Below are 26853 nucleotides of genomic sequence, written 5' to 3'. Positions count from 1 at the left end.
AAACCTGTTGCAACCAAAACCCAGCACATCACTTACCCTACCAAGCAGATCATGGATGGTGGCAACATTAAAAGCTTGCTTGTGGTGAAAGGTGGACTACTTTCATTTTGGCATCCTGGGTGTTACTCATGACGCATGACTAAAAGGAAGTGGTTTTACAGTGTGTGTGTTCTCAGCCTCGTTCACATCTTGACCCTCCACTGAATTTTGTCCAGAGATGCCCTGAGAACCTTTGAATGGTTCCCATGGTCCTTCAACAGAGGCATCAGCTTCCTGTGGTAGTTGGTAAAAGCGGCTGTGGGAATTGGTGTACTGGTTTATGGAGATACTGTACTGCCTGAGGCAGCCACATTTCGAAGTGGCTGAGTGAGTATGCTGTGGTCAAAGACCAGAGACAGAACATGAGAGAAGATTTGAGTCTCCCTGATCCTCAAGGGAGGCACCCAAGCCAACCTGAGAACCACTAATGAAGTGTTAATGAAAGGGCAAAGACAGGGAGTCAGAAAAAAAGGACAGAGAGAGATGCCCTGTCAAAATTATTTGGGTTGCTACAGGTTCAGAGGGCAGAGAAGTGCCCTGTCAGAGCTGCATCCTCAAACATGTGGGGCAGCTTTTTTAGGGGACACTTTGCTTTCATTTCACTCTAGTTAGAGGAGCTGTCCTGAGGGTCTGACCTGTGCCTCTGCTAAAAAGTAATTACTTTTCATATTTCTGTCATTTTTAAACCATACTCCTAGCCACAGCATGAAAACCCGAAAGCTTTCAACACTGAAAAATTATTGGGTGAAATCCTGTCCCCTGACAGCCTGTGGGAGCATAATCATTCCCTCTAAAATGTCAGGGTTTGCAGCACATGCGGCTTCATATGTACGATTTTTTTTTTGCACATTACTGTAACTTGGTATAAGTGATAGGGCCAGTTTACATTTTGAATGCTTTCCAGACAATAGCAGGGATGGTGGTGGTGAATACAGTTTGCAGCATGCACTTCAGACTATGCAAGGTTTTCAGCCACCAACTGATCCTTTCCACAGAGGCTACAGTATTAATGCCTGAAGAAACACCTGAGACCTGAAACAAACCTTCCGTTTGGCAGCTCTTTCGGAGAGGTTATTGAGCTGGGGGTGCTGGGGACACACAGTCATCCTTAGCTTTCTTCTAGGGGAAAAGAAAAACAAAAATAAAGAAAGATGCCATTATTGGAGCATTAATTGAAGATCAATCACATCTTACCTCTAGTTAAGGTAATGGCAGAACACTTTCACATCAGTATGTTTAGTGAAGCTATTTAGCAAAGCACAAGAATTATGAACAAAAAATACCATGGGAGGAGCTGCAAAGGATGACACGAGTTGTAAGGTTTCTACTAGGGCAGGGTTTCCCCAGAGGAAAGATGGCGATCGAAAGCAGCGCAGCAGGTAAGCAGCCTGTGTTCCTGCAGCACTGTAAAAACACAGCCTGTTCCTCAGGTCATAGGAATTGGAGCTTCATCAGAACCCAGATAAAGGAGTCAAATTGTATCCTATGGAATTCTCTGAAGAGATATCTAATGAGGACAAACTCTTATTATTACTATGTAAGCACACTTACAAACCTTCTAATAATCTCATGGCATTGCTGCTCTGGAAGACTATAACAAAAACTAAAGTTCAACGAAAACTATAGTAATTAATTTGATTGTTATTATTTCCCATTTTATACTATCTCTTGTTATCCTTACCCTGTATAACAGGAACGTCTTGCAAGGACAGAGATGTCAGGACACTACTCAGTCCACCCTGCCCAGAACCCACCTCACCTCATCAGCAGAGCTGGGACTGCTTTATTTTCATCATAATCTTTGCTCTTATTTTAATAAGATATTCTGTCAATTAATAACATGGTCTCCTAATTTATATGATGGCAGTAGTTCAAAAGTCAACTTGACTCATACATTCTAGACAATAAAGCAGTCATTTTATTTAACAGAGATGTGCTTTGCCTTAAAGGGAAAAGTGAATAATGCACATCAAATGCTGTAAAAATTCTGAAACCTGCTTAAAATTATCCTCTCATGAACCACTTAACCACAGAGTGGACTCACTTAGAATCAGCTAACAGCAAGCTCATCAACAGCATGAATCTCCCAGTCTCACTAACTACTTAAAAAAGGAATAATCAAAATTATTTAAAATTTTGTTGATCCTCCAGCTCAGCCCAACTAAACTGTTTGTGCGAACAAACAACTGATTGTTCTGTGTTGGCCCCTAAACTGGCAATCTCTGAAGGGCAAGAAGTTGCTTAAGTACAAGGATATGCACTGGGTGAGGTATCCCTTGGGAAAAGGCAGGATGGAATCTAACAGCACTCATGGGGGTCCGCAGAAGAGCTTGAAAGAGTTTTCAAAGCAGGAAGCACAATCATCCCCAGCTGGAAAACTCTTTTCATATGGTAATTCAGTACTCACTTTGTAAACGGTCTCATTTTGCTAGGAAAAGGATCCACTCAGCAACGCACAGCAACTGCATGATCTTATATTTCTTTCCAGACATGCAAGAATTGATGAGCAAGTTTGAGCATGCAAACTGTAACAGCTTAAAAAAAGGCAAGGGGACACACGTGGCCCAATGGAGCAGCAAGGAAGACTCAAAACCAGTTAATAAAAATGTCAAAGCAAATAGTGATGTGGCAACACAAGAAGGCAACAGCAGATCTACAATGCACAAGGATATTTAAATTTAGGGACCTGGAGTCTGCAGTGGAGCTTGTGGTCTGATAACCATGGGTGTTTTAAGGCAGCAGTTGCACTTATTCTCCAGCTAAAGGAAAACCAGAATGCTGTAAGTGTTTTTCCCAGAACCTTACAATTCAACAGTTATCTCCTACAGGTCATGTGCTCTGCCATTACGTAATGCTGTCATTTCAGGACACTACACCAGATGGCAGCTAATCCACAAAGCAAGTTTTGCTTCACAGCAAAAATGCATTTGGGTAACTTCAGAGCATTTTGTGGACACAATGAACAGCACCCGTGAAGTGGCATCCTAATGTTCTACATGGACATAAAAAACAACTTAGGCAAGTCATGACAGTTCTGCAATGGAGCATCACAAGTGACAGAACTGTGACATGATGGCACAGAACACACATTTCAAAGACACAGGGATCATATACCTTTTTTCCTTGATGAGAAGCTTTGAGATGAAATCTTTGGCCGGATCAGAAACACCTCGAAATTCCTCAACTTCAAAATCCCAGCTACAGGACAGGATATTGTTGAGGGTCTCGTTGTCGTCATCACCCAGAAAAGGAGACAATCCAGTGAGGCTAAAGTAAAAAGAAATATGTTTAATCCTCCTGTCTTTCTCCCTTGCTGTACATCACTTCCAATGTGCCACCTATGATTTATTCCTGGCCTATCTTGCAATATGTTATTAAATAATCACTCTTTTTCCCTAACAAACAAAGCATTACTCTCTTTCATGGCAGGTCATATTTTCTAGACCTCTGATCGCTCTCACACAAACCTACTGGGAACACACCAAGCAGTCTACAGTATTCTGGAAGCAGGATGCTCAAACATTGATGGGAGATGTGCAGCGTAACAGAAGAAAAGGTCATGGTGCTTGGAAAGAAGGAGAGATTACTGAATACAGAACTTGGAAAGAAACTTACATTTTCTCCTTTGGGTACAGATTGTGTCAATCTTCCAGTATAGCAACAAATTTGGATGACTGACACAGTTCAACCTAGAAAAACCTTATGAGGCAGATACTGAATCCTACTTACAGCATATAAGCGATAACTCCTACACTCCACATGTCTGTAGAAAAGGAGACACACTCATAATTCACAACTTCGGGAGCAAGAAATTCTGGGGTCCCAAAGTTAACTCGAAGTTTTTCCCTGGGTTTATATCTAGGAAGTGGAAACATTAACAGAGGACATAAATTGGAGCTCTGAAGTTGTATCATAAGTTGTACAGCACTTAGTAGGATTTCAGAATCACACAGGAAATTCAGTTGGAAGACAAAGACAGACAGGTACAAAGTAAAAGTAAATACACCCATATACAGAATGAAAAATATTTGCAAGCTTTATATCATACTTTAGGGCAATCCTCAACTGCTATATAAAGCAAGAAATTCAAATTTCAAGGACTCTTCGGAGCAGCTGTTAACATCCCTTCGGGACTTCTCCATATACTAGGCATGGAATTTTTAACCAATAAATCCTTCACTGAGGTTATGGTATCTAATTAAACTAGAAAGTGATACAGCATAGAATATATTGTAACAAACCTTGATGGTCTCTTACACTCTTTTCTGAAGAATCTTAACACTGGAGATGAGACCAGACAAGATGTACCTACTGATTTTTTCCATTGTAGCTATTCCAAGATACTTATGTGCATGCTTAGCCCTCTTTCAACCTTCTATTTAAAAAAAATGCTTTACAACAAATGTTTTTCACTCGGCTCCAAGCATTCCTCATTAAAAGATACCTCCAGTTAAATGAGACACATTAAAATTGTTCTAAGAACAGTAGGAGACCATTATGTATCAAATACGTCATTGTAGAGATGCGATACTTCTTTTTGCTGTTTCTTAATTCATTTATGATTAGCAGGAACAAATGTACATACCTTCTTGCCAATCCAAAGTCAATAATTTTTATTTGATTTGCTGCTCGGTTCACGCACAGGATATTCTCAGGCTGCCAAGAGACACCAAAAAACCACTTTAATGAGAAACAAGTATGAAAAAACAGACTTTCAGCAAACTGTATGGAGAAAAACAATAAAAACCATCACAAGCATCTAATCAGCACCTTTTGTTTTCCTCCTTGTTTGGATTTCTCTGCATCGGTACCCTTCTCCACACACACTATCACACCGTAGTTTGAGTTTTGTGTTCTGTGCCTTGCAACTGCTTTTTCTTCTTCTTGGCTTTTCAGTTTGACATAAGGCAGTAGCTCAGATAAAGAGCTCATAGGGAGAGGGGGTCAGAGAATGCAGATTTCCAAAGAAGAGTTTCAGGATGCTGACATTGTGATTTTACAGACCTTAATAAGCTGACACTGTTTAAAAACAACAAAACAAAACAAACCCCAAAACACACCAAACCCCAGAATTTTATGGGCTTTGAAGTTTATCTTAGAGCTTTAAGTTTCTGAGTTAATGAATGTTCTGGCAGTAACTGTCTGATTGTACACTGACACATTAAACTAGTCCTATTAACTTAATGCTTTTCTCAGATATTTTTGCAAAAGGTAGGATTCACAGGTTCAGTCCCTCTGGATTTTCATAGGGCCAAATGCTGTTCTTCACTTCCCTGGCAGGAATCCTAGAATTACTCCAAATTCATACAGAAGGGATTAAGAACACAAATTGGCCAATTGTGTTTGAAATGTAAGTACCTAAAATACAGTCTTCTATTCACTGCCAGCAGTTTTATGGCTACTCTGCCTTGTTGCTCATTGAGTCCTCTGAAACAAAACTGCCCTCAACACTTAAAGTATTAGTTAACCTTTGTCACCATTATTAATTCCTTTTTCATGGAGGACTTTTAAACACCATAGGACTTTTAAACACTGTATGTCCATAGTTTCTGAAGTCCTGGGTAATTATGGTCAGGATGACTTTTTTTTCAATTTCAAGCTTTCTTCCCCAAACTCACTTGTTCCTGACATCAATCTATGAACAAGCGAAACAGAAGGGAGAAACCATAGTTGGCAAGCACATGAGAAGAGGTCTCTGGGAAGAATTTCTTGGATTTTATATGTCCCTTTTTGTCAGCAGTCTGAGCTCATATTAAAACTGCCATCTCCCAGAACATAATTAATGTGTCCCAAAGAACCATGCAAACTTCCATTTGACAGGTTTCTAGGTTAATGGATGTTCGTAAGGAAAGAGAAAAGAGAGTTTGGTCATTGATTAGCAACTGAAGCAAGTGCCAACAAGCATCTGCTCCTTTGCTCAACTACTGTAATAATATATATATATATACAACATTAAAGATGTACTATGTAATTCAGTTATTACAAGCCAAAACCAGCAGCCATAATAAAAATCTCACCAAAGAGAAAACTGTCTTGTGCACTTTTTGTTTCTTTTTGCTTTGTTGCAAAGCTCAGGGATCATGAGGAAGCTTTATAGCCAGTCATAAAAATAAAGATTTCATCCTATTTTGTTCTTATGCTAAACCAAGGTGAGAAACAAGTTTTTATTTGATAAAAACTTGAGTTAAGGGAGAAAGATGTACATCTCAGATGTACAGTCTACTGAAAAATACCTTTACATTAAATGTTTTCTAAGGGGTGACAGTTAGCTGTTATCAACCAGTTAACTGTGTCAACTGGAGTAAGAATACGCAATTGTTTTTAAAAAGAAGTGAGTGGACTTTTTTGTGTACAAAGTTGAATAGTTCAGATAACTAAGGAATTACATGGTACCCTTCACTCGGGCTTCAGCTGCAGCACCAGCTACTGCCTAACCCAACACAGATGCATTGCATTTGTTACATCAGCCACCGACTGTTTTTCTTTCATTTTAGCAAGTACATTTTAAGGTATTTTCCCTTAAGCTGGCAATATATTTACTGTCTTTCATGACCACAACCGTGTAGTGTAGTCCTCAGAAAGATGTGCAGGGTTTCTACTGATCCTGAATGACCCTTGAATTCAGTTCCACTCACTCATGCTTTTGTTTCTACATGGTAAAAAAATGGGATAATGGCCACCCTATGGCTGATGTGTAAAAGTGAGATCTCGTGCAGTTGAATTAAATAATATTTGCACAACATCTTGAGATCCAAATATCAAAATTGAAAATAGCAAGATATCTGTAGTCAGCTGGTGTCTTTCTGTAAAATCAGCGTTGGGAAAATTCAAATGCTATGAGGCTTGATGATGTGACCATAACTCTCATTTAATTTACTTGCTCCTGTAGTGATTTACCTGATCTTAGTGTCATTAAAGTAAACACACCTTGGTCTAAGAAAAGCTGAATAAGGCCCTTTGTAGTTTCTGCCATGGGAATCTGCTAAGCTGTATGACCTACCGTTAAGAATAAGATTTTCCACAGCTATTCCATTAAGAATAAGAGCTGTCATTGCATGAAACATACATCTGAATTCTCTACCTTGAGATCCAAATGAAGAATGTACATTTGGTGCATGTACTGAATTCCCTCGCAGATATGTTTCATGAACAAGATAGTATCCATCTCTGTCAAATTGTAGTTTTCATCAATAATCCGGTCAAATAACTCTCCTCCTTCCACACTGATGAGAAAAAGACAGTAAGTGGTGACCAAGTCCAAATCCAACCCCATGCAGTTAGAGTAATAGTGAGTTTATTCTACTGACCATTTCAATTTTTCATAGTCAGGTTCAGTAAGGTGGGTCTACAATATAAGCTTGTACTCTGATCTGAGATTTCAAAAAACTGAGTTCTGATGCATACTGGCCTGAACTTCTTTGACGTATGAGAGGCCAATCTCCCACCCACTGATAAGTACAAAAGCCTTGAAATTTGAACCTTGTGCTATGTTCAGTCATCATTTTGTACAAATGAAATTAATGAAGTCACATAGAAAAAGAACATAATATGCTGGATAATCCACAGTTAAATCTGAAGTCTGCCCCCTCAGAGATTAAGACCCAAAATTTCAATTTGAAACTACCTAAAGCCAACAATGTCTCATCACATTTAAGAATGACTCCATCTTACCCATTCATGGCTACACAGACATTTACCTTCTGGGATACACTAATTGTGTAGACCAAATTCAGAGAACTGAGAATGTCCAGGATAGGCAAATTCACGTAACTTTGAACCTTCTGACATGCCTTTCAACAATTTAATTATGCCCTTTTTGACTTCCTTAAGACAACATCTGCTTAACTTGATATTTTGCACCTAATCAGCCTGATGAACCAGCATAAAAAACAGATTCATCCATTCAGGCATGCAGTATAAAGATTAGGCACAACACCTACAGCTGGTTCCTCTTTTGTGTAAGAAGTCTTCTCTGTTGTTTCACAGAACTGGAGATATTCTGAGAGGTGTGTTTCTTAGCTGACACAAATTAGAATTCGAAATTAAAGAGAAGATATATAACACAGCTCTACCTGCAAACAGAGCAATGGCTATACAGCACATCAGCGGAAAAAAAAATGGATAAATGGCTGCATAGAAAAACTTTCCAATTCCATTTTTAATTTTGTTTCTGAGAACATCTTTCATATGTCTTTTCTACCTGTATAAGGCTCTATTCCTTATTTCAGGAGAAAGTAGGGAGGAACTGGACAATTTAGCCAAAGTGGTAAAGAGAGAAAGGGAAGGAAAAGAACACACTTACTATTCCATAACTAATACGATGTTGTTTTTTGATTCAAAGGCATCATATAGCTGGATGAGGTTCACATGATTCAGCTGGTTCATGACATTGATTTCATTCTTCACTTCATCCTGTAAAGGGTCATGAGCATTGTTACATGAGCCTTTTCTCAAAGAAAGCTACATGAAACAGGACATGGTTTGAACCAGACATCTACATTATCTTCATGTTTTCACTTGCAGCAACCAAACACAGGGTTTGCCTTTGATTGCTCCTTGCAGCGGTAGATGTCAAGGCCATAGGAGCTTGAGTTCAGAGCTTGAGTGGGGACTGCTTCAGTAATAAGGTATTTGGGGGAAAAAGAAGGGGAGAGCCCACATGGTGCGTTCACAGGGGTGTAAAGAAAAGAAAGAAGTGAAAAACGACTTGGTTCAACTCATTGTAGGTACACAAAATCAAGCTGTGTAAGAGAAGTTCAGGCCAGTCCTCAAAATCTCCCTTTGCAGTCAGGGGAGAGAGACCAATCCAGCCCAACCTATTTCAGACGTGCTGCTTAGGATGGGCTGAATCATTCTCTGGTGGTGCCAAACTCTCTTCACTGACTCTTAGGGCACTTGGTGACCAGCTTTGCCACAGCTATACTTCAGCAATCCCCGTCAGCTGAGCCAAATCCCACCTTTGAGTGCCATTAATGACACCGTTCTCACACAAAGGATCCTGTGCATGTCTGTCTTGTGAAAGCAAGACCCAGATGGCCGTGAGGTTTGCAAAACAGAGCAGACTAATTATTCTCATCCAGATTTGTGCTGTGTCAGCCCAGATGGTGCCTGTTATCAGCAACCCTCACAGTGACATCGAGTCATTGCAGCAAATACTACAGTATGCTTGGGAGCGAATATGCCACGCCACAGGCTTGATGAATGTTTTTACCATTAAAGCAAACACTAATAGAATTAACAGTAGAAAGCAAAAAAGGAAAGCCAAATAAACACAAAGAGCTGAAAAGAATGTTGAAAATTAAGATTTAAAAAAGAAAAAAAAAGAAATAACCACTTATTAGATGAGTTACTGAAAGTTCTGGAGGAGAAGGGAAATAGAAATAGAGCCAATGGTGATCCAGTAGGTCCTGAGTGTGATGGATTGTGAGCCACTTGGCCTTGGTCTGCTGTGCAGCTGAAGAACTGTGTAGGATCCACTGGAGAAAAAAAAGACTTATATAACTCTCTACCAACCTTCTGTTTAGGGCCACTTGCTTTTATAATTTTGGCTGCTAGCTTGAGACCTGTTGCTTTCTCTTCACATTTGTACACTTGACCAAATCGTCCTCTAGGGAAAAAAAGAAAAAAAAATTCACCTATTGTTACTGGTGTCAGCCCTGAATGTAAACTAGGTTATTATGTTATCCTCTCCCTACTGGGTTCCATTTCAATTGCTCTATTGCTGCTACTTCGTTGTGTAGGTTAGATTCCCTACTAATCTAGACATCCCAAAATCAAACACTGTTATAATTGATATTATCCTACTTGTGTGATTCACTATACTCACCTCATAACATGTAATGACTGATCCCAGGGAAGTTACCATACTGCAAGGATAAAAACTCACTTAGGTGCACAATCTGCCCCTCTCCATGTCATCATCATCCTCCAAGGGAGGGTTGTGATTTCATGACGAAACAAAGCCTTACCATACTGACATCAGAAATTACAGTATCACTCTGTCCTAAGCAATGTCAGCATGAGAGAACAAGTAAGCACATGGCCTGTCAGATTAGCCTGCTTATCTATCTGAACACATCCATGTATTTTCAGGGATGGGATCCACTGAGAGAAAGAAGGCTGCAACATGTCTCTACGTCCTGCTGACTGCAATGTGAGGCAGAAGCCCCATCATAGAACCTGAGGGCAGCTGGCTGACCTAGATCAACATCCAAAACAGGCCAAGTCTGCTGATGTCAAACTTTAAGCCAAAATTCAGTTCCCCATTTTCATCCCTCTCTGAAGCACTGTTGGAGCTTAGACTTTCATGACTTCATCTCTAGTGAGGCATGTTACTTCCATTCACCTCTCAGGGTGCTTGGCTGCAAATTTGTGCCTTGCTTTCCATGTTGATTAGGTTCACATGACTTACCCGCCCAGGATTTCATTCTCGCTGACATTATAATAATTGCTGATCCCCACCCTTTTGGCCGAGACAATCCGGTGATCAAACGGTGCTGGTGGAGTAGGGCTATTATCTGCAAAAGACAAAACAGATAGATACCATATGAGTGGTAACATGCAGTGCTTGTCTATCTCATATTTTAGACCCTCAAGCTCACTTCCCAAACAAGCTCATTTAAGACCTGAATACTGCAAATTTTATACATAGGTAATTATCTGTTATTTAAGAAGAGTTTTATTCAAGGAGCTCTGGTCCGGAAAACAGGGTGTTGTTGGGGAGCTACACTACTAAGACAAGGACTCTTTGATTAGGCTAACATCATCTGCACAAGAGGCAAAGTGAAGACCGCTAGACTAAACCAACGCAGCTTCATGTGCAGAAAGGGCCTCAGCAAAGCGTTTGGAAGGAATTCAACTTTTTCTTTGATTTGTCTTTTTTACGTTTTCCTCAGAGACTGTTAATAGGTGAGAATGTACTGTAACTCTCCAGCAGGATGGGATGAGAGAATGAACTCTCCTAGGCCCAGTTTGAGGAGGCTCTTTTACAAATTTTACTGTTGAGTAAAATGAAGTATAGTGAAGAATCCCCTTCTCTACTCTTTGACACAACTTGTCATTCTCCACAGTGTCGTCATCAGCGTTAAAGATCACATTTAGAGCTTGTGCGTATGAGGGAGTTTCACCTGGCAGCCAGTGCCTAGGATTTCCAGTATGGCTCAGGAGCTGCTGTGATAGGACACACAGTAACTGTCACATGCCGCTCTGAAGAATTTCTGTCCTTAAAAAGAGATGGCAGATAAAAGGTAAGGATGGTCACAGAGAAGTGCTGGGTTCCCAACATCACGCTGTAGCAGCTATGGAGTTTTGATACAAATGCCGGTCTCTGTTATTATCGTCCAGACCTCCACAAGCTGGACCATTCTGCCATCCTGACGTCAAAATCCCTGCTGGAGACCAGCCCTGCACACCTGATTTCTCTTTGGATTTTTTGCAGGGTGTTGCGACTTCAGTTTCATACCCATGTTGTTTTCCATTTGATTGATATTCCAGAGAGTGACCTTTGGCTGACCAAGGTGACGAATACTTCTTCAACTGGTTGGGAGGGCTAGAGCCCCAGCTTTTCAACATGAGCTCTCTGGTTTGGAATACTGGCTCCCTTTTGTGAGGCTTGTTGAGCAATTTTAAAACCTTACAATACTCCAGTGAAAATGATTAAAAACACAAACAAAAACCCCAAACATTCAACAGCATGTAGCTGGCAGGAACACTTTAGTCATTAACGTAGCAGTAGATTGTCCTTATTCACAGTGAATGTCCATTTTTCCAGGACACCAGCTGTGTACCTAGATTTTTTTTTGTCAGTATTAATAACTTACATGGTCAGGAAGTTAGTTCACAGTCAAGGAATTGTGAAAAGCTGGGGCTTCTGGAACTTTGCCACCTACTTGGAATTCTGCAGAGTTTGACTTGCATGACCTTAAGTATAGGCTTTTGTGTGTTACCAAAACCCACAAAATGCGAAGAAAACCTCTACCTTAAAGGCAGAATTTGACTCTTAACAACAAAAAACTCCAAGGGCCTCAGCTTGTAAGTGACAGAAGAAAATGTCTTTCTGAAAGCTTAGGTCCCAAATATTACCAAACTTCGGTCAAGGGTGTGTTCTCTTCAAGAGGCCAGAGTGCCTCTTTAAAACTATGCCTAAGTTTTGGCCTTCAAGATTTTCCCAGTGACAGACTCTCTGCTTTTCTTTTCCTGCACACCAGAGGGGATTTCTCCCTATTCGAGAATGACCTCCCATGACAGACCACAGATGCTGCAAGTGAGACACTCTAACCTTAATGTCATTCCTAATGATCTGCCAGAGCTCAGGACAGGTGATGGTGTTTAAAGTTTTCATATGCTATCTCCTGTTTCCTGCTACAAGAGCCTAGCACAGACACTTAATAAATGTTCCCCACTCTCTCCCCATTCCCAAAGCAAAGAAATTAATTCTGAGTTCTATGCATGCACACACACATACACACACATGTATCTTCAAATCCTGCAGGTCATCCTCTCACAAGACATTATTTCATATAGAGGGATAGGCACTGAAATTCTCCAGACGGAGGTCTAATATTAGAAATCTCTGCCTCACCCTGGTAAACAGTGCTTCAGAGCTCCATGCCTGAGCATCATTTATCCAGCTGTTCAACAGCATCGGTCAGGCTTCCACACAAAAATCTGTATTTTTCTATTTTGCAGGCTGCAGTTGTTCTCACTTCAGGTTGCAGTGCTGTGAATATGAGCAAGCTGATTTTGCAGGCTATACTCAGAGCATTGCAGATTCTGTGTAAGCACATGTTCTCAGCACTTCCACAGGCCAAACAATTTTGCCACATGATATAATTTCTGCCATCACTCTATAATTAGGAGTATTAGCTCTGCTGTTAAAATAAGAGGGAAAAAAGACAGTATTAGTGGAGTAGTTGTGGCAGAAGCAAATTAGCTGCAACTAATTTCTGCCGGAAGAGAAGCCTCTAAGATGGAAGCAAACAGAACTGTGTTATTTCCCATGAGTTGAGGATGCGGCCCATGAACAACTGCTTCCCATCAGAGCTACCATACACACCTTTTCCCCTCTTAATTGTAATCACAAAAACATTCTCTTTACAGATGTCTCTCTCTGATTGTCACTGTAATACCAGTGGAATTAAACGGAATCAAATGCTTTGCCTTTAGGAATAGTTCCTGTAAGAGCTGGGGTTTTTTTAGTTTTACATATTTCATCAGCACTTTCTGCATCTAGCATGCTTTTTTTGTTGTCATCTTTCATCATTCACTCGGTGCTTACTGCTACCACTATGCTCAAATTGGCAGGTCTGCTCAGTGACTGAACTATAATTTCCTGTACCTTTTTCGCAGCCTTTACACCTGCAAGGACAAAACATGGCATTAGAGCAGGGTACACTTAAAGCAGAGCAAATTTAGAAACACAGGTGAAAAATGCCTACACATACATTGCATTCAAATAACGTAAGGTTATTTTTCTTCATGGTGTAAACCAAACTGGTTTAATATTCACTTTGAGAAATAAAATTTACCCCTACGTTAATCATGGCAGCAAAATGTTTCACCATTACAGAAATCCTCACCTCAGATCTTCTAAATTTAACATTTGACTATCAATCTCACCTTTAAAGCAATGGGAGAGCATTGGGATTTCACTCTGTTCATATAGGTTCTTGAGACCTTAAACTGGTTTATCCCTGAAGGGGTATATCAATGCAGCAAAGAAAGAATTACAACAAGCAAATTTATCAGTTTAATTGCCTGGGCAAAGTTTCGTAGTTTTATGTTATTTCTTACGTTACTACATTTTGCAGTAACTTAATTCCCAGTTTGTACTTGGCCTAATCTAACCTTACTTTACTCACAGATTATTTGATGCTGCAGTATACAAACAGTATACAAACAGTATACAAAGAGGGCAGAATTCTCCTCAGAGATGAAGAGCAGCCTAACATATTTGCCATGTTCCCAGCCTATTTCCCAAGCAAACTATGAAAGCACACTACTAGTACCATGTACCATAGATCAGAGAGATAAACTCATTTTAAACTTTTGTATCAGGGTGAATTTTCATCAATATTTATATTAACCAGTCACTTGGACTTGAATCTTGAACTATGCATTTTTCTAAAGCATAGGTCCCTTATGAATGAGCAGATTAAGCTTCAGACCTTACCTTCCGTCTGCTTCCTCTTGATCATGGCTTTGTCCTGCCTCATCTTCATTTTGGGAAGGAGCTGGTGGTTCCTCAACAACTTTTTCACTCTGATCAGTATTTCCCTCCCCTTGTTTCTCCCTCTCCTCTTGCCTTTCATCTCCAGACACCTGATGTTCCTCCTTCCTCTCTTCATCTGCTGGAGACTCACACTCTATCTCCTGCCTAGTTATCCTTTGACAAGCATCATCAACAGCATCTTCTTCTTGCTGCTTTTCTGTAGTTAAGGATTCCTGAACAGAGCTTCTCCTGTGTTCAGAACAGCTTTCAAAAGGCAAACTTTCTGCTTTCTCCTCTGGCTCTTCAGTATGAAATCTGGGAGGATCCGTTTCAAGCAGAAGGGAACTTTCCCTCTCGACATTTTCCTTGTTGAGCTTATCAACTTCTTCTTCCTGAGAGCAGGACTGGCTGTTCTGGATGGCCCCCTCTGTAACTAAACAGATTACCAAGGAATCTCTCAGTAATTCTCTGGTAGTCAGTAACAATATTAAAACAGGGTTGTGCCCTTAGCATAAATTCTCTGGCATTTTGAACCAGGCACTTGCTTTCCTCTCCCACTTTCAAGGTCAGTGTAAATATCTCCTAAGCAAGAGCAGACTAGTTCTTTAAAACAGAGATATCATGGGTCACAAACTCTTCCTTTCAGACACAGCACCAGCAAACATTTTTGTCACTCAGATTTACTGTCAGCCAAGTCAAAACTGAAGAATTTATTTGAGCAGTTGTCATAATGTGCACAGGCACATGAAAAGCAGATTGATGTTACCTGATATTGCTGATGAGCACATACATAACCCAATCAACTTCTCTGGAACTGCTCAGAAAAAAACAGCTATTTCTGTGCAGCTGTACCCTTATGAACTAGAAAATGATCAAAAAAAAAATTAAAATATTCTAACCTGTTGAATCTGGTGGCTTCTTTGCTTTTGTTCCTGTCTCATTCAAACGTGACTTTTCTTTGATGACCTGTGGAGAAGGCAAGTGACGTATTAATCAGTCTATACAGTGTTCATGTTGTATTGTTCCACATGAAATTGCAGCCCAATTGTTTTGGTCAAGTCCACATACTCTGTAGTCTAACTATGCTCTTCATCTAAATGATGGTGCTTATTTTAATTACTGTCAAGTTGATTGCATTGGTACCAGTGTCAAGAAAGAGACATTATCTCGGTTGTAATCAACATCAGTGTTGGCATAAACACAGCCCAGAAAAGATTAGGACTGAGCCTCAGATACTAAAAGAAAAAAGCATCCAGAAATGAGCTGTTGCCCTGCTCTAGTTTTTGCAGCTAAAAACTAGGTTAGTTAAACCAAAGCTTGGAATATTTAATATTCTAGTAAAATGTTCAGTAACAGTCTTAGTGACAGATTTCAAAAATTTTTTTGCTGTTAATCAACATCTGGTAATGGCATTTTTAATGATCCAATAATTTATCACAGGCTGACTGAAACAGTTACCAGGGATCGGAGTGTATAAACCATAGTCAGCTTTTTAGCTTTCTCCTACTTACACTTTACAATGTTACAGTGACATCTAGAGGTGCTTTATACCACACCAGCTCCTCATAAAAACTGCTGTTACTGTTACCTTTATGACTATTTACTCATATTCCTATGCCATTTGCTCAGTGTGCTTTTTCATCAGCCACTCCCAGACTTCTGGTAGGACAGTGAACACAGTAAACCATGGTCTCTGCTGTTGCTTGGTGCTCTAATTCCACCTGCCTTCTTCATCTCCCAGTACCACGAAATTGGAACTATATGTATTAGTAATAGATCCGAGGGGCGTGAAAAATGCAGATACCTCCAAATATTTTCCAGAGAGACTGCTTATGGTCTTTGAGCTACCAGCTGAAGCAGCATAATACGTATTTCAACAAAATATACTGGGCCAGGCGCTTAATTTTGAGTGTCTTAATCATGCAAGCTGTCCCACTGCTTACTCTCATTGTACTCTGGGCATGAATCACTCCCATTACTAAACATTTGTTCTGGTAAGCCATCTGCATTTTTTATGCTTTATTTTTTAGGGGTTTAATTTCATCAGGCTATACAGAAAATAGGCATGTAATTAAAGCAATGTGTATCCACTATAAGCACCAAGTTCAAGGGAAAGGAAACTCCATGAGAAACAAAAAGACTTGAGGAAGACTGAATGAAAGGATTTCAGCAGGACTTGTTCAGAAAATCTTGATCTGCAAGGGACAAAGAAACAGTAATATGAGAATAAGAACTGAGCCTGACAACTGTTTGGGATGCAGTTGGTCCCAGGAAGTTGGAAGCCACAATATAAAAGACACCTAAATACAGCTAGGTAAGCACCCCTGAAGTATAAATTGGAGCCTTGTTCACACAGAACTTAAATATAAATGTCGCAATTCCAGATGGATCACATGGAGCCAACCAATGTTCACTCTGTTTTTTTAATGGTGAAAAGCACAAAGAGAAGTAGGGAAAAGCCTCAGACTTATTCATTCTGCAAGGCAACCGCAATTAGTAATGCACTCGGATTCCTGTAAGTACATCAACCTCACCGTGCCACTGAGGACATCAGCTCTGATCAAATACAGTCAGCTGAGCAAATAACCAGAGAAACGGCCTCCAAGCTCTTTGATGCACGGGGCCAGATTTCCCTTCTGCATTCAGAATTAATTGCAGGCATACAGCACTTCCTACTAAATATTGCTGTAGTTTGCAGGTGTGAAATACAGAAGCCAGCTTTTGAAAATCCGTCTAGTGGAAGGAACACTGGACGACGCCAAACATCTGAAACTGCCAGGGTGTTACAAAAATTACTACAGTGTTTATTCAAGCTCACTTCTGATCACTTACATTTTAACAGCAGATGAGGCATTCATACTAATTTCAGTAAGAAAAAAAAATGCAAAACCACCACAGATGAAACATTTATTGACGTTCTTCAGAATCAATAAATGTAGCTATTTGCAATAAATATAAGGCCAATAGTGCACTAGAATAAGAAACACATATATAAGGACTACACAGTGGACTATCTGTAGACACATGAATAGTCTATACATGAGCATCCTAGCTTTCTCCATGCTTTGCTATTTGTAATAACACATGGCATTTACTTGTCAAATCTTGACCAGGCAAATTTTGCTCATTATTCCTTCCTTGTAAAGGCTGGGGTTGCGCCAGGTTCTCTGGAGCTGACAGAAGTTAACGCGTCCCTCCCAGCCCAGGCACAGAAGGCACGAAGACCAAGTTGTCATTTGTCACAGGCATGAGAGCACCCAAAGCCATCACCTGCTCCTCAGACTCTCACCCAGATGGTGTAGTGGTTTGTTAACGACACCCATCCTACCTGACTGCTCATCCTAGTACTCCCCTTCCTCCAGTCTGTTAGTCGTGACATGTCACTTCTTTCAGTCGGTAATTTCTAAAATATTTTTTAGTGGAAATTATACCCTGACCTTATTTCTTCCCTTCTCTTTAATAACCTGAATATGCACAATGGGGTTAATGGCACTACAGTCATTTTCCCTATTCGTACAAGACAAAAGCTTTCAATGAAGTTTTCATTTTAATTCCACAAAACATTTAACATGAAAAGCTGCATTGTGACTGCAAAATATACCACAGGAAAAAGGTTTCTGTACCTACACCAGCTGGTATTGTGTCTTCAAAAATACATTTCCTAGACTTAAACATATTCTTTTATACAGACCACTGCTAGACCCTTAGTAATAGAGACAGAATAAAAGCCTGCATGATGATAATACAAAAATGCAAGATACTCCAAAGGCTGAAACGTCAGTATAGACCAATGGAAAAGAATACCCTTTCGGAAATTATTTAAATTGACTTTAGAAACCTGAAAAAATCAAGCAAAAGAAATTATAAATATAAAATATTTTAACATAAATTTCAAATGCAGCAAGAAATTAATGTTTTTTTATAGACATCTGACTCCTTTTTAATGAGCTGTAGTTAGTTAAATTCCTTCTTTACACTGTAGCAGTCTTACGCTTGGAATGTTTTCCTAGCTAACTTTCAAATTTTTTTTATTCACCTAGTAAAACTCTTTGATTTTTTTTCCTACTGCAATTTTTTTTTTTTAACGAATGGCTTCATGAAGCAGCCCCAACCTTTTACTCAGAGGCCCTTGATCACCACATCACATTTCACTTAATGTCAGGACATTATTCTCAACTTCAGTCAGCCGATACCACGACACGTTGCCTATGCCTAAACCACATTTCTTACTTGCTGTCCCTTTCTTGTATTCTTAGATACTTTGCAGAGCTTTATTATGGTAAGACATCTTAGTCTTGTACAAGGCCTGATCACTGTCCATTTATCGACGTGATTAAGTTGCTTGAGCTTTGTGATGAACTCATTTCACTTACAGCCAGAAATCGGCCATGGGTTTTGCCTCCTGGGCACGGTGCTGTGGGTGCTCCCAGCACCTCCACATGGATTTAGCGGGACAAAGCATCACATGTGACAGAGACCCTGGGGCAACAGCTCTTGTACTATCCCAGGCTGGAATCCATCCCCTTCTTCCCATTTATGTTCCTCTTCTTCCCTCCCCTCCCTGCCCCCCAACAATGTAAAATATTCAGTGAATGTATTTCTGATAGAAACTTAAAAAATATACAAACCATACCCGTCTGCTTCAGTGTCACTACTTTTTGCCACACTATAAAAAATGCTGGCACCTTCTGGCAAAGATTTTGACTCTTCCATGATCATTATAGAGCTTCTGGAACTAGATAAAGAAACTGTTCCTCTGCATAAACTAAACTCAAGTCACAAGTATCTTTAAATCACACACAAAAATAGCCTCTGAGCCATGAGAATCATGATTCCCCCCAAAGGAAATATACGAGAATTTCTGTGTGATCTGCTGCCTTGCAAATACATTGGTAATGAGGTAACAACCTCTGCACGGAGACACATACTAAATATTGAAAAATCCCTTGGAATAACACCATCCTAGGCAAGAAGCTGAGGATCAGGGAAGACAAAGCTTTGTCCATTCCCCACTTTGGTTTGCTGACTTGCCACCCACTACACCGGAGAAGCAGTATAATTTCCATGTTTCTGGAATATACAGAGATCTGTAATAAGGATCAACAAACCTGAGGCTGCCAATCCACCTCCTAAGACCAGAGCATTCAGCATTACCCGGCTTTGACACGTGCAGTTTCACTGCATCTGGGAAACCAAAGCAGCGTGTTACTATCACTTTCAAGTTTTTCACGTGAACAAATCAGGGGCAAGGTCAGGCAAGCACGGCCACTGGAGACACTGGCTGCTTGTCTTACCAACATACTGGACAGCGTCACATCTACCCCTTCTTTACACTGCTCAGCGTCCTCATGTGTGTGATGAAGGGTCCCATGTGCTTCACAGGTGCATCATATGTATCCCTGCCATAATTCCAAAATTCTCTAGGTGCTATTCTCCACATTTTCCCCTTCATCATTCAAAGGATCATCCTTTAAAGGGGGCTCCACTGTTGCCACAGCATGAGAAAAGAAGAAAAAAATCCAGCTTGAGAGGCACATCAGTGGCAGATCTTTTTAACTGCAGGCATAAACCACGTATCTGTCAAACGACTGGGACAATTTTTTTCTGCAGTATCAGTTATGTAGCCTCATCGTTAACAGTCTTTTTCAGCTTTACTAGCTTATCTGAGCTAAGCACACAATGATACGAACGTCAAATACCTTCAGACTTCTTGAACCATCCTTCCTAAGCTGCTTTTGGGAAAACACACTGCTGGGAGATTTCCGAAGGGTTACAAACTTAAGAAATCAGCTGTAGGGGATTTGAACTGGACTCCAGAAATGCAGGTTTCCTAACAACGCACTTCATTTAACAAGAAGGAAGTTTGGGGCAAAGGGAAAGACCCCTACAGATCTCAAGATCTGCCTTGTCATGCTCTCCAGCACTTCCTAGTTAGTTCTTCATCTTCACCATGAAGTTTTGTAAAGGAATTGCAATGATTTCTAAAACAGTCGCTGTTAACACCTGGGTGTTAATATTACACCCATAAGCCACTCGAGGAGGCATGCAGGTATTTAGAAATAGCTGCATCTGCTTCGATTCCGCATGTTTGTCAGAGTTGTAGAGAAAGCAAAACCACAACAACATCCTGCAGGGCAGGATCCCACCCAGGCAACCCTGTAGAGCAGACAGCAAGTTCCAAGGCAAAATGAAAGAAAAACTAAACAACATTCTGAATAGGAAGGGCATGAAAAACCTCCTACGTCTGTCAGCAAGGGAGAGAACAGGGCAAAACAAGATGAAAATGTCACGTGGATAAAATATACTGGGTTTATAGACAGAGAAAGTCAGAGAGAGAATTATAAATCTAATATATTGTAGCTCACTCAAAAGCAGGAATACCTCTACCAAGAACATATCTAGGTAAAGGCATCAGCCCTGAGGGGAAGAAGAGCATTGCCCAGCATAACGGCAGCTGAAGGCACTGACTGGCTGCTTTGCCCAAGCAGCAGATAACGCATCTGCTGAGATTCCACAGAGAGCCTCTGCCCTCAGAGCCACTGAGTGTGGCAGAAACTCTTGTAGACAGATCAAAAAAACAACCCCCAAAATGAAACAATTCTGCCTATTTGTCTGAAACATGAAAAAATACACAGAACACAGCCAATCTGGAGAGAATTTAAATAATACACGAGGGACACACTAGTGTTTGTAGGCAAAATGAAGTAATCGGAAGAACAGTTATAGACTAAATGGATCTTGAAATACGCGTGACAAACAGCAGTTTGATTGCACACTCCTACTACAGCAGACAGTGAGTTGCAATTGAAGGGTGATACCTGTTCGAAAGAGACACAGGGTTCAAAGAGAAAACACAGCTCCCAATGCTGGGGTGTTTTTAGGGTGGGAAACAGTCTCAAATGGCTAAAAGTTATTAGTCCTATGGCAAAGCCTGTAGAAATGGCAGGAGGCCGAAGTTACAGCAACCTGCAGGCAACTCCAGAAAGTTCAACACTGCTTTACGATGGCAACAAGAGGGACTTTCTGACTCTCCAGGTGAGTATTTGCAGGTTAATGGTATACAATCTCTAAACTGTTTAATTTGGAGGAAATAAGTGAAGTATTATTTTACCCCTTTTCTCTGTAAGTGTAAGAAATAGGGCTGAAAACAGAGTTACAGAGTCATTTCGCAACAGGATTATCACAGACTACTTAAAAAGGTGAATTTGAGGAAAACCTCAAGACTTTTAAGACCCTTACTGTAGACCTGCTGATTTCCCTGGGTGGTAGTAGCAAGAAAATAACTTAAAATTATAAGTAATACATGCGACTCCCCTCAACCATGTGGTGACAGTGTCACGCCGCACTCGGTGGAAAACGGCTGGGAGGCATTTGGCAGCACTGACAAAGCATGAAGTGTCTGCAGGCTACACAATATTATAACTCCAACCCAAACCAGAAATAAACTAGCCTCCTGTACAAGGCACTGGAGGTATTTGAGGATGGCAGTAAAAGGCAGGAAAGCAGAAATTTTGCTTCAGAGGACAGAGACCCCTATATTTTGCAAGAGCACAAAAAGTCCCTGTGGAGCCTGCGATCTGGAAATGGTTCCAGCTGCTGCTGAAGCCAGAAGAGAGGTTACATACCACAGCTGTTTATCATCCCTTCTTTGCCTCTTCCCCATTCCCCCTCTTCCTACCCTTTTCCATGGGGCTCTGCTTAATCCAGTTCTGTAAAATGACCCAGTTAGGAAAAAATCAGAACCAATCTTACAATTAATAAAGCAAAGAACAGCACCTCTCTAGAGAGAGAAGGATGGGAAGGCAGGTGATTAAAGCAGTAGGTAAACACAATGCAGATGTATCCACAGCCACCTGTTGCACCACCTACAAGTACTTAAGAATGATCAGATTATTTTGCAGACGATGATTGGATTATTTTGCAGAATGAGGCTGGGAACAGCCAAGTATTTGCCATACAGCTCAGCCTCAGAATGAAGAAGTAGTATTTGCTTGTAACTGATGCACGGTGGATGACAAACAGGCACATCATCCAAAACATCTGACCATCTCCAGCAGCGCAAAGAAGTGGGTACTGTCCTTCTGAATTAACTGTAGTGAACGGATCACCTTGCTCATGGCCCTAAGGGAACAGAATAGGGATGTGTAGGTCTAAAGCAAGTGAAAGGTTGCTCAGTGCTGCTGTACGGAGTCCACCAAGGAGAAAAAGAGATGCTGGTCTCACTGTCTGGAGGCCTGCACTTCTGCAGGGTCCACACTGTTCAAAACAGTTGTCAGGTAGGGCGAGAGACAGTGGTGAGGATTGTGTTAACAGAAGCAAGGATTGATTTCTGCATAATCAGGTAGGTTTGTTTATTGCTATGCCAACAGGTATCAGTGGTACATTTCAGGTGTAAAACACTGCAAGGGTTAGGTTCTCTATTCCTTTGCTTTTCTTTTTGCTTTTTCACAATTTAAAACCTCATTCGTAAAACCACACACTGTTCAAAACAGGGCGAGAGACAGTGGTGAGGATTGTGTTAACAGAAGCAAGGATTGATTTCTGCATAATCAGGTAGGTTTGTTTATTGCTATGCCAACAGGTATCAGTGGTACATTTCAGGTGTAAAACACTGCAAGGGTTAGGTTTTCTATTTCTTTGCTTTTCTTTTTGCTTTTGTCACAACAATTTGTAAAACCAGTCTGAATATGCAGCTTGCAGAGGCACAAGCAACCAACTTTACAGAGTCTCATGGACCAGGCTTTCCACTAACTTGCTCGGAGATCCTGTTCCTATCCCCTCACACAGAGAAAAGACTATTTGCCCTGAATGCTGGTAAATACTGGCTCCTACTAAACTGACAGCCAAGCTCAGCAGTCTCTGATGGAGGATATCATACTGTGCCCCATTATTCTTAATGCAGGACTGAATTCAAGTCTGTTTTCACTTAAACCCAAGATGACTAAGTGTTTACTGAAGCCAGCTGTTGTTCACAGGATAGCCTGGTAATTTTATGATGGGCTTTTACTAATAAATCAAATGCACAGAGAGGAATGTAATGACAAGCTAACATATGTATGCTATCTCATAAAACAAACAAAATTTTAACAACATAATAATATCACCAGCATGACTCCAGACATGCTCATGACGCCTTTTCTAAGCCCTCATGCTAGACAAGCTCCTACCAAGTCCTCTCAACACCGCAGAGAGCCTGCCTAAACAAAAATGAATCAGTGAGGTGATTACAAACAGAGCTGCTGCTGGAAAAAGACCGAGGTTCTGCGTGCTTATCTTCTCGTTTGGTCTCTGTCAGTAGGCTGCCTCTGTTTCCATCCTGTCCAAGCCCCCTACCCTCCACCTCCAGGCCCTTTATAGCTCTGAACTTTCCACTGGGTACCTGCATCTCTGCTACCCTGGCTCCCCTCTGACCTGCCACAAGCACAACCTCCTCCTCCCCTTCTGTCCTGCCTCTTCCACTACACCCACTGGTCAGCAAAGCCTGCATGGTCCCTTCCTTTCCCTTGCCCTTCGTTCTAGCACAGCCTCATGCCTGTTCAGGCCTCCAGGAGGTGCCTGTTCATTAACATCTCAGGCCTGATTCAGTTTATATTCATAAATAGTTTAGATGAATAAGCAATTTCACCGAGTCAGGTAGAGCTCTACCACAAACTGCAGAGATCGCAGTGTTACAGAGATGGCCTGTGGGTCTCATTATGATGGGATTTTCACAGCAGATTGTTTTCACTGATGTTTTGAAAAGTAAATGTAGCCCTAAACTCAGATGCTCAAAATAAGCAATCTTTTCTCATTGAAGCAATGGTACAAAACAAGAAAATTTCTCATTTGCTGAAACTCCTTTATTGAAACAAGTCCAACCTGGTGTTTGAGAAGGGTCTGTTAAAAATGCTTATGTTGTCGGTCTCCTTTAGCAGAGCAGCAACTTTTCCCTTCAGCTGATGATGCTCTGGAAACAAGGTTGTATATTTTATATTCTTACATGTTGGAAGATCAGCCAGTTCAACCGACAGATCTTTATAAGATGCACTTCTGCTGCTACTCAGCACTGACCACTATTTTTATAGTTTCCTACAATTGCTCAAATGCTCCTTGTCCACCTAAGAAGTGGGGCTGCCTAAGAGTAACCAAGCTGAAAATCACCTAGTTTGCTGACCAGACCAGTCTGAGTAATATTGGGTCCTTCTTTTTTCAAGGAATGCCATTTCCAGTAATACCTTCACACGACATTTTTCCTGCTTAAAAAGTTTAGGAAAAAACTCTCAAAAATTATTCTTTACATGAATCGAAGAGTAAAGCCTGTATGTCGCTATTTTGAGAGGGAGAAAAAGCAAAGCAGAAAAAAAATGAAAGGCAACCTTTTTGGTCCAATGTAGGTTAATTAAATATCAACATATTCGGTTAGAAGAAATTCCTTGATTTTCTAATGCTAATTGAGCTTCTTTACCCAAAAAAGAATAGTCAAACTACCTTACAAGAGCCTATTATATTCAATGGAGCCTTTTGTAGTCTTTTAACAGGATTTGTACAGAACATGATGAAACTCCTGTTAGGGTGGCACTGGTATTTTTTTCCCCTGAGGAAGTTTACACAAGACAAAGCTCCAGTTACGGTAACCCTACCTCAGATCCAAGTTTAGAAGCCCCCCTGCCCCACAGATGTCAGCAGAAATACCAGATCGGAACAGCACACTTAAGATGTTCTTTGAAATAAAGGACATACATATGTACGTGCCTTGATCCAAGAAGGATTTTTACCAGTCTCACTAAGCTGTAGACCCCACTGCACATAACACAACTGCTGCAACTTGATTCCGCCAGATAATTATCAACTGAGAACATCATAGTAAAATGTATGGCCAGGACCCAAGCCTCCTGAAGTCCATGTCAGCCTTTGTCACCCGTGTCACTGACCCCTCATTATGTTTTACAACTGTAAAGAAATGAAGGAAAAAATGAAGATAGGTATCACTCAGTACATTTTCTATATCTATTCCACTGAAACTTGCTCAGTTTGCTTTAATACTTTTCATATTTAGAACAATTACTGGTTGCTCTTCTTTTAAATGTTACTGAAATGAAAAGCTAAGCATATAGCAGAACATATTTGTAGCTTGCAATGATTCCTGACCAGATGAAACACAAACCTGGGCTCACCTTCTCACTTTTCTCCTTGAGCAGGGCTTCAGCAGTTGTCTCCGAGAAAACGTGCATCCTAAAAACATGTCCAGTTCCTTTCCTATAATCAACTGCTTTGCGAAGTTTACGCTTCTGAACATGGTGTTTCACACTTGAATTATGAATTAGTAGTGTTTTAACCTTCTCAATCAGAGGCCCTAACAGCTTCTGTAGTCCAGAAACACTTTGTTCCAGTCCATCTAGTCTCTTAACCTGCCGCTCTGCATTCCTGTTTACATCAGAGAGAGATTTTTTCATTTTAAAGCAAAGCCTCTTCATTTCACTACTTCCCAGAGTTTTGTTCCTTTTCATCCTCGATCCAGGTTCAGCTGTTTCCGCCTTTACAGTCTCAATGTCCTTCTCAATAGAATAGATCTCTTGGGAAACGCTGTTAAGCTTCGTAAGGATAACATCTTGCAGAGTCAACAGCTTATCTATTTTCTGTTCAAGGGAGGCAAACTTCATATCCATGATGTTAAAACTTTCAGATGTGCTGACATCACTGCTCACAACGTGAAGAATTTGAGGGGGATCCATTCCATTATCAGGCCCCTGGTTTTGCAAAGCCTTTGGATCAAATATTTTGGCCAAGTTGTTGACCATAGACGCACAAGAGCTCTGCCTGCTGGATGTGGTCATTTTGCTGGTTTGGATAGGGAAAGGAAATACCCTGGTGATCAGCTGCTTGAGGCCAATATCAGGTGCAAAGGCTTCCCATCCAGACTGCTCGGACATACAGCCAAGTTTGGCAACTCCAGCTCAACTGATTTATACACTACTCTCATATATTTGACTAAAACAGAGGGAAGAGACACCCAAATTATTTAAGAAGAAAACTACCTTTGAGCCATTCTTTTTTTTACATATACATATATATATGTTTCCAAATGAAGTGAATATAGAGAAGCACATCCTAAATGCACTCGGTTCCGTGACATCAGCCCTAGCAGGGGCTCAACTATTTGCACTCCAATGGAATTTGACAGCAAAAAGGCTACACGATATGTGAGAGGTCTCTAAGGGCAGAGACACTTTGGCAGTGGTGTTGTTGCTTTTCAGAAGCCTAGTATGTAATGTGATCCCTACTCTGAAGAGAATAAGGGTCCTTACAGGGACGTTAAATGTGGCTGTTTGAAATTACTATGTCTTAGGGTGAGCTTTTCAGATGAAAACCTCTATTGCTTGAAAAGCCTGTTACATCAGGCAGGAAGTCAATACAGCTGTTAAAAAACAAATACGCTAAAGACAGTAAAAGAAAAAGGAGACACTGGAATGCAGAGATTTGAAAAAAATCAGAGCCCCCTTCTCTCTATTTCAGCTACCACATAGCCAGCTCTTTATATACAAGCAATTCTCTTCATAGCCAATATCTTAATTTACTTCTATGTTTATCAAGAGTGCACTAATTTACTGCAAATGAAGATGCTCTTA

The 26853-nt window shown here is 40.6% G+C and overlaps 1 protein-coding gene across 1 annotated transcript; it reads right to left on the bottom strand.

Annotated features, from left to right (window-relative positions):
- Nucleotides 1–1110: 1110 nt before the first annotated feature.
- On the bottom strand, nucleotides 1111–26061 carry LOC104271005 (myosin light chain kinase 3-like). Its single transcript, XM_009865541.1, has 13 exons — nucleotides 25402–26061; nucleotides 15148–15214; nucleotides 14210–14675; nucleotides 13376–13395; nucleotides 10451–10556; nucleotides 9553–9646; nucleotides 8342–8451; nucleotides 7121–7262; nucleotides 4625–4695; nucleotides 3769–3897; nucleotides 3154–3306; nucleotides 2726–2798; nucleotides 1111–1158 (listed from the first exon to the last, which is right to left on the bottom strand). The coding sequence occupies exons 1-13, from the start codon at nucleotides 26059–26061 to the stop codon at nucleotides 1111–1113; spliced, it is 2139 nt and encodes a 712-aa protein (XP_009863843.1).
- Nucleotides 26062–26853: the final 792 nt, after the last annotated feature.

The sequence above is a fragment of the Apaloderma vittatum genome, unplaced genomic scaffold, assembly GCF_000703405.1.
Source record: "Apaloderma vittatum isolate BGI_N311 unplaced genomic scaffold, ASM70340v1 scaffold12442, whole genome shotgun sequence".
In the NCBI taxonomy this organism is placed as follows: domain Eukaryota; kingdom Metazoa; phylum Chordata; class Aves; order Trogoniformes; family Trogonidae; genus Apaloderma; species Apaloderma vittatum.
Note: the sequence above shows the minus strand (reverse complement) of the source record. Positions and strands in the feature narration are given on the sequence as shown.

Coding starts and splice junctions, on each gene's coding strand:
- LOC104271005 (XM_009865541.1), bottom strand. CDS start 26,061: ATGACCACATCCAGCAGGCAGAGCTCTTGTGCGTCTATGGTCAACAAC. Junction 2,799..3,153: donor CTTCTCATCAAGGAAAAAAG/GTATATGATCCC, acceptor GTTTTCCTTTAG/CTGGAGAATAAGTGCAACTG. Junction 1,159..2,725: donor AGCTCCACTGCAGACTCCAG/GTCCCTAAATTT, acceptor CTTTTCCCCTAG/AAGAAAGCTAAGGATGACTG.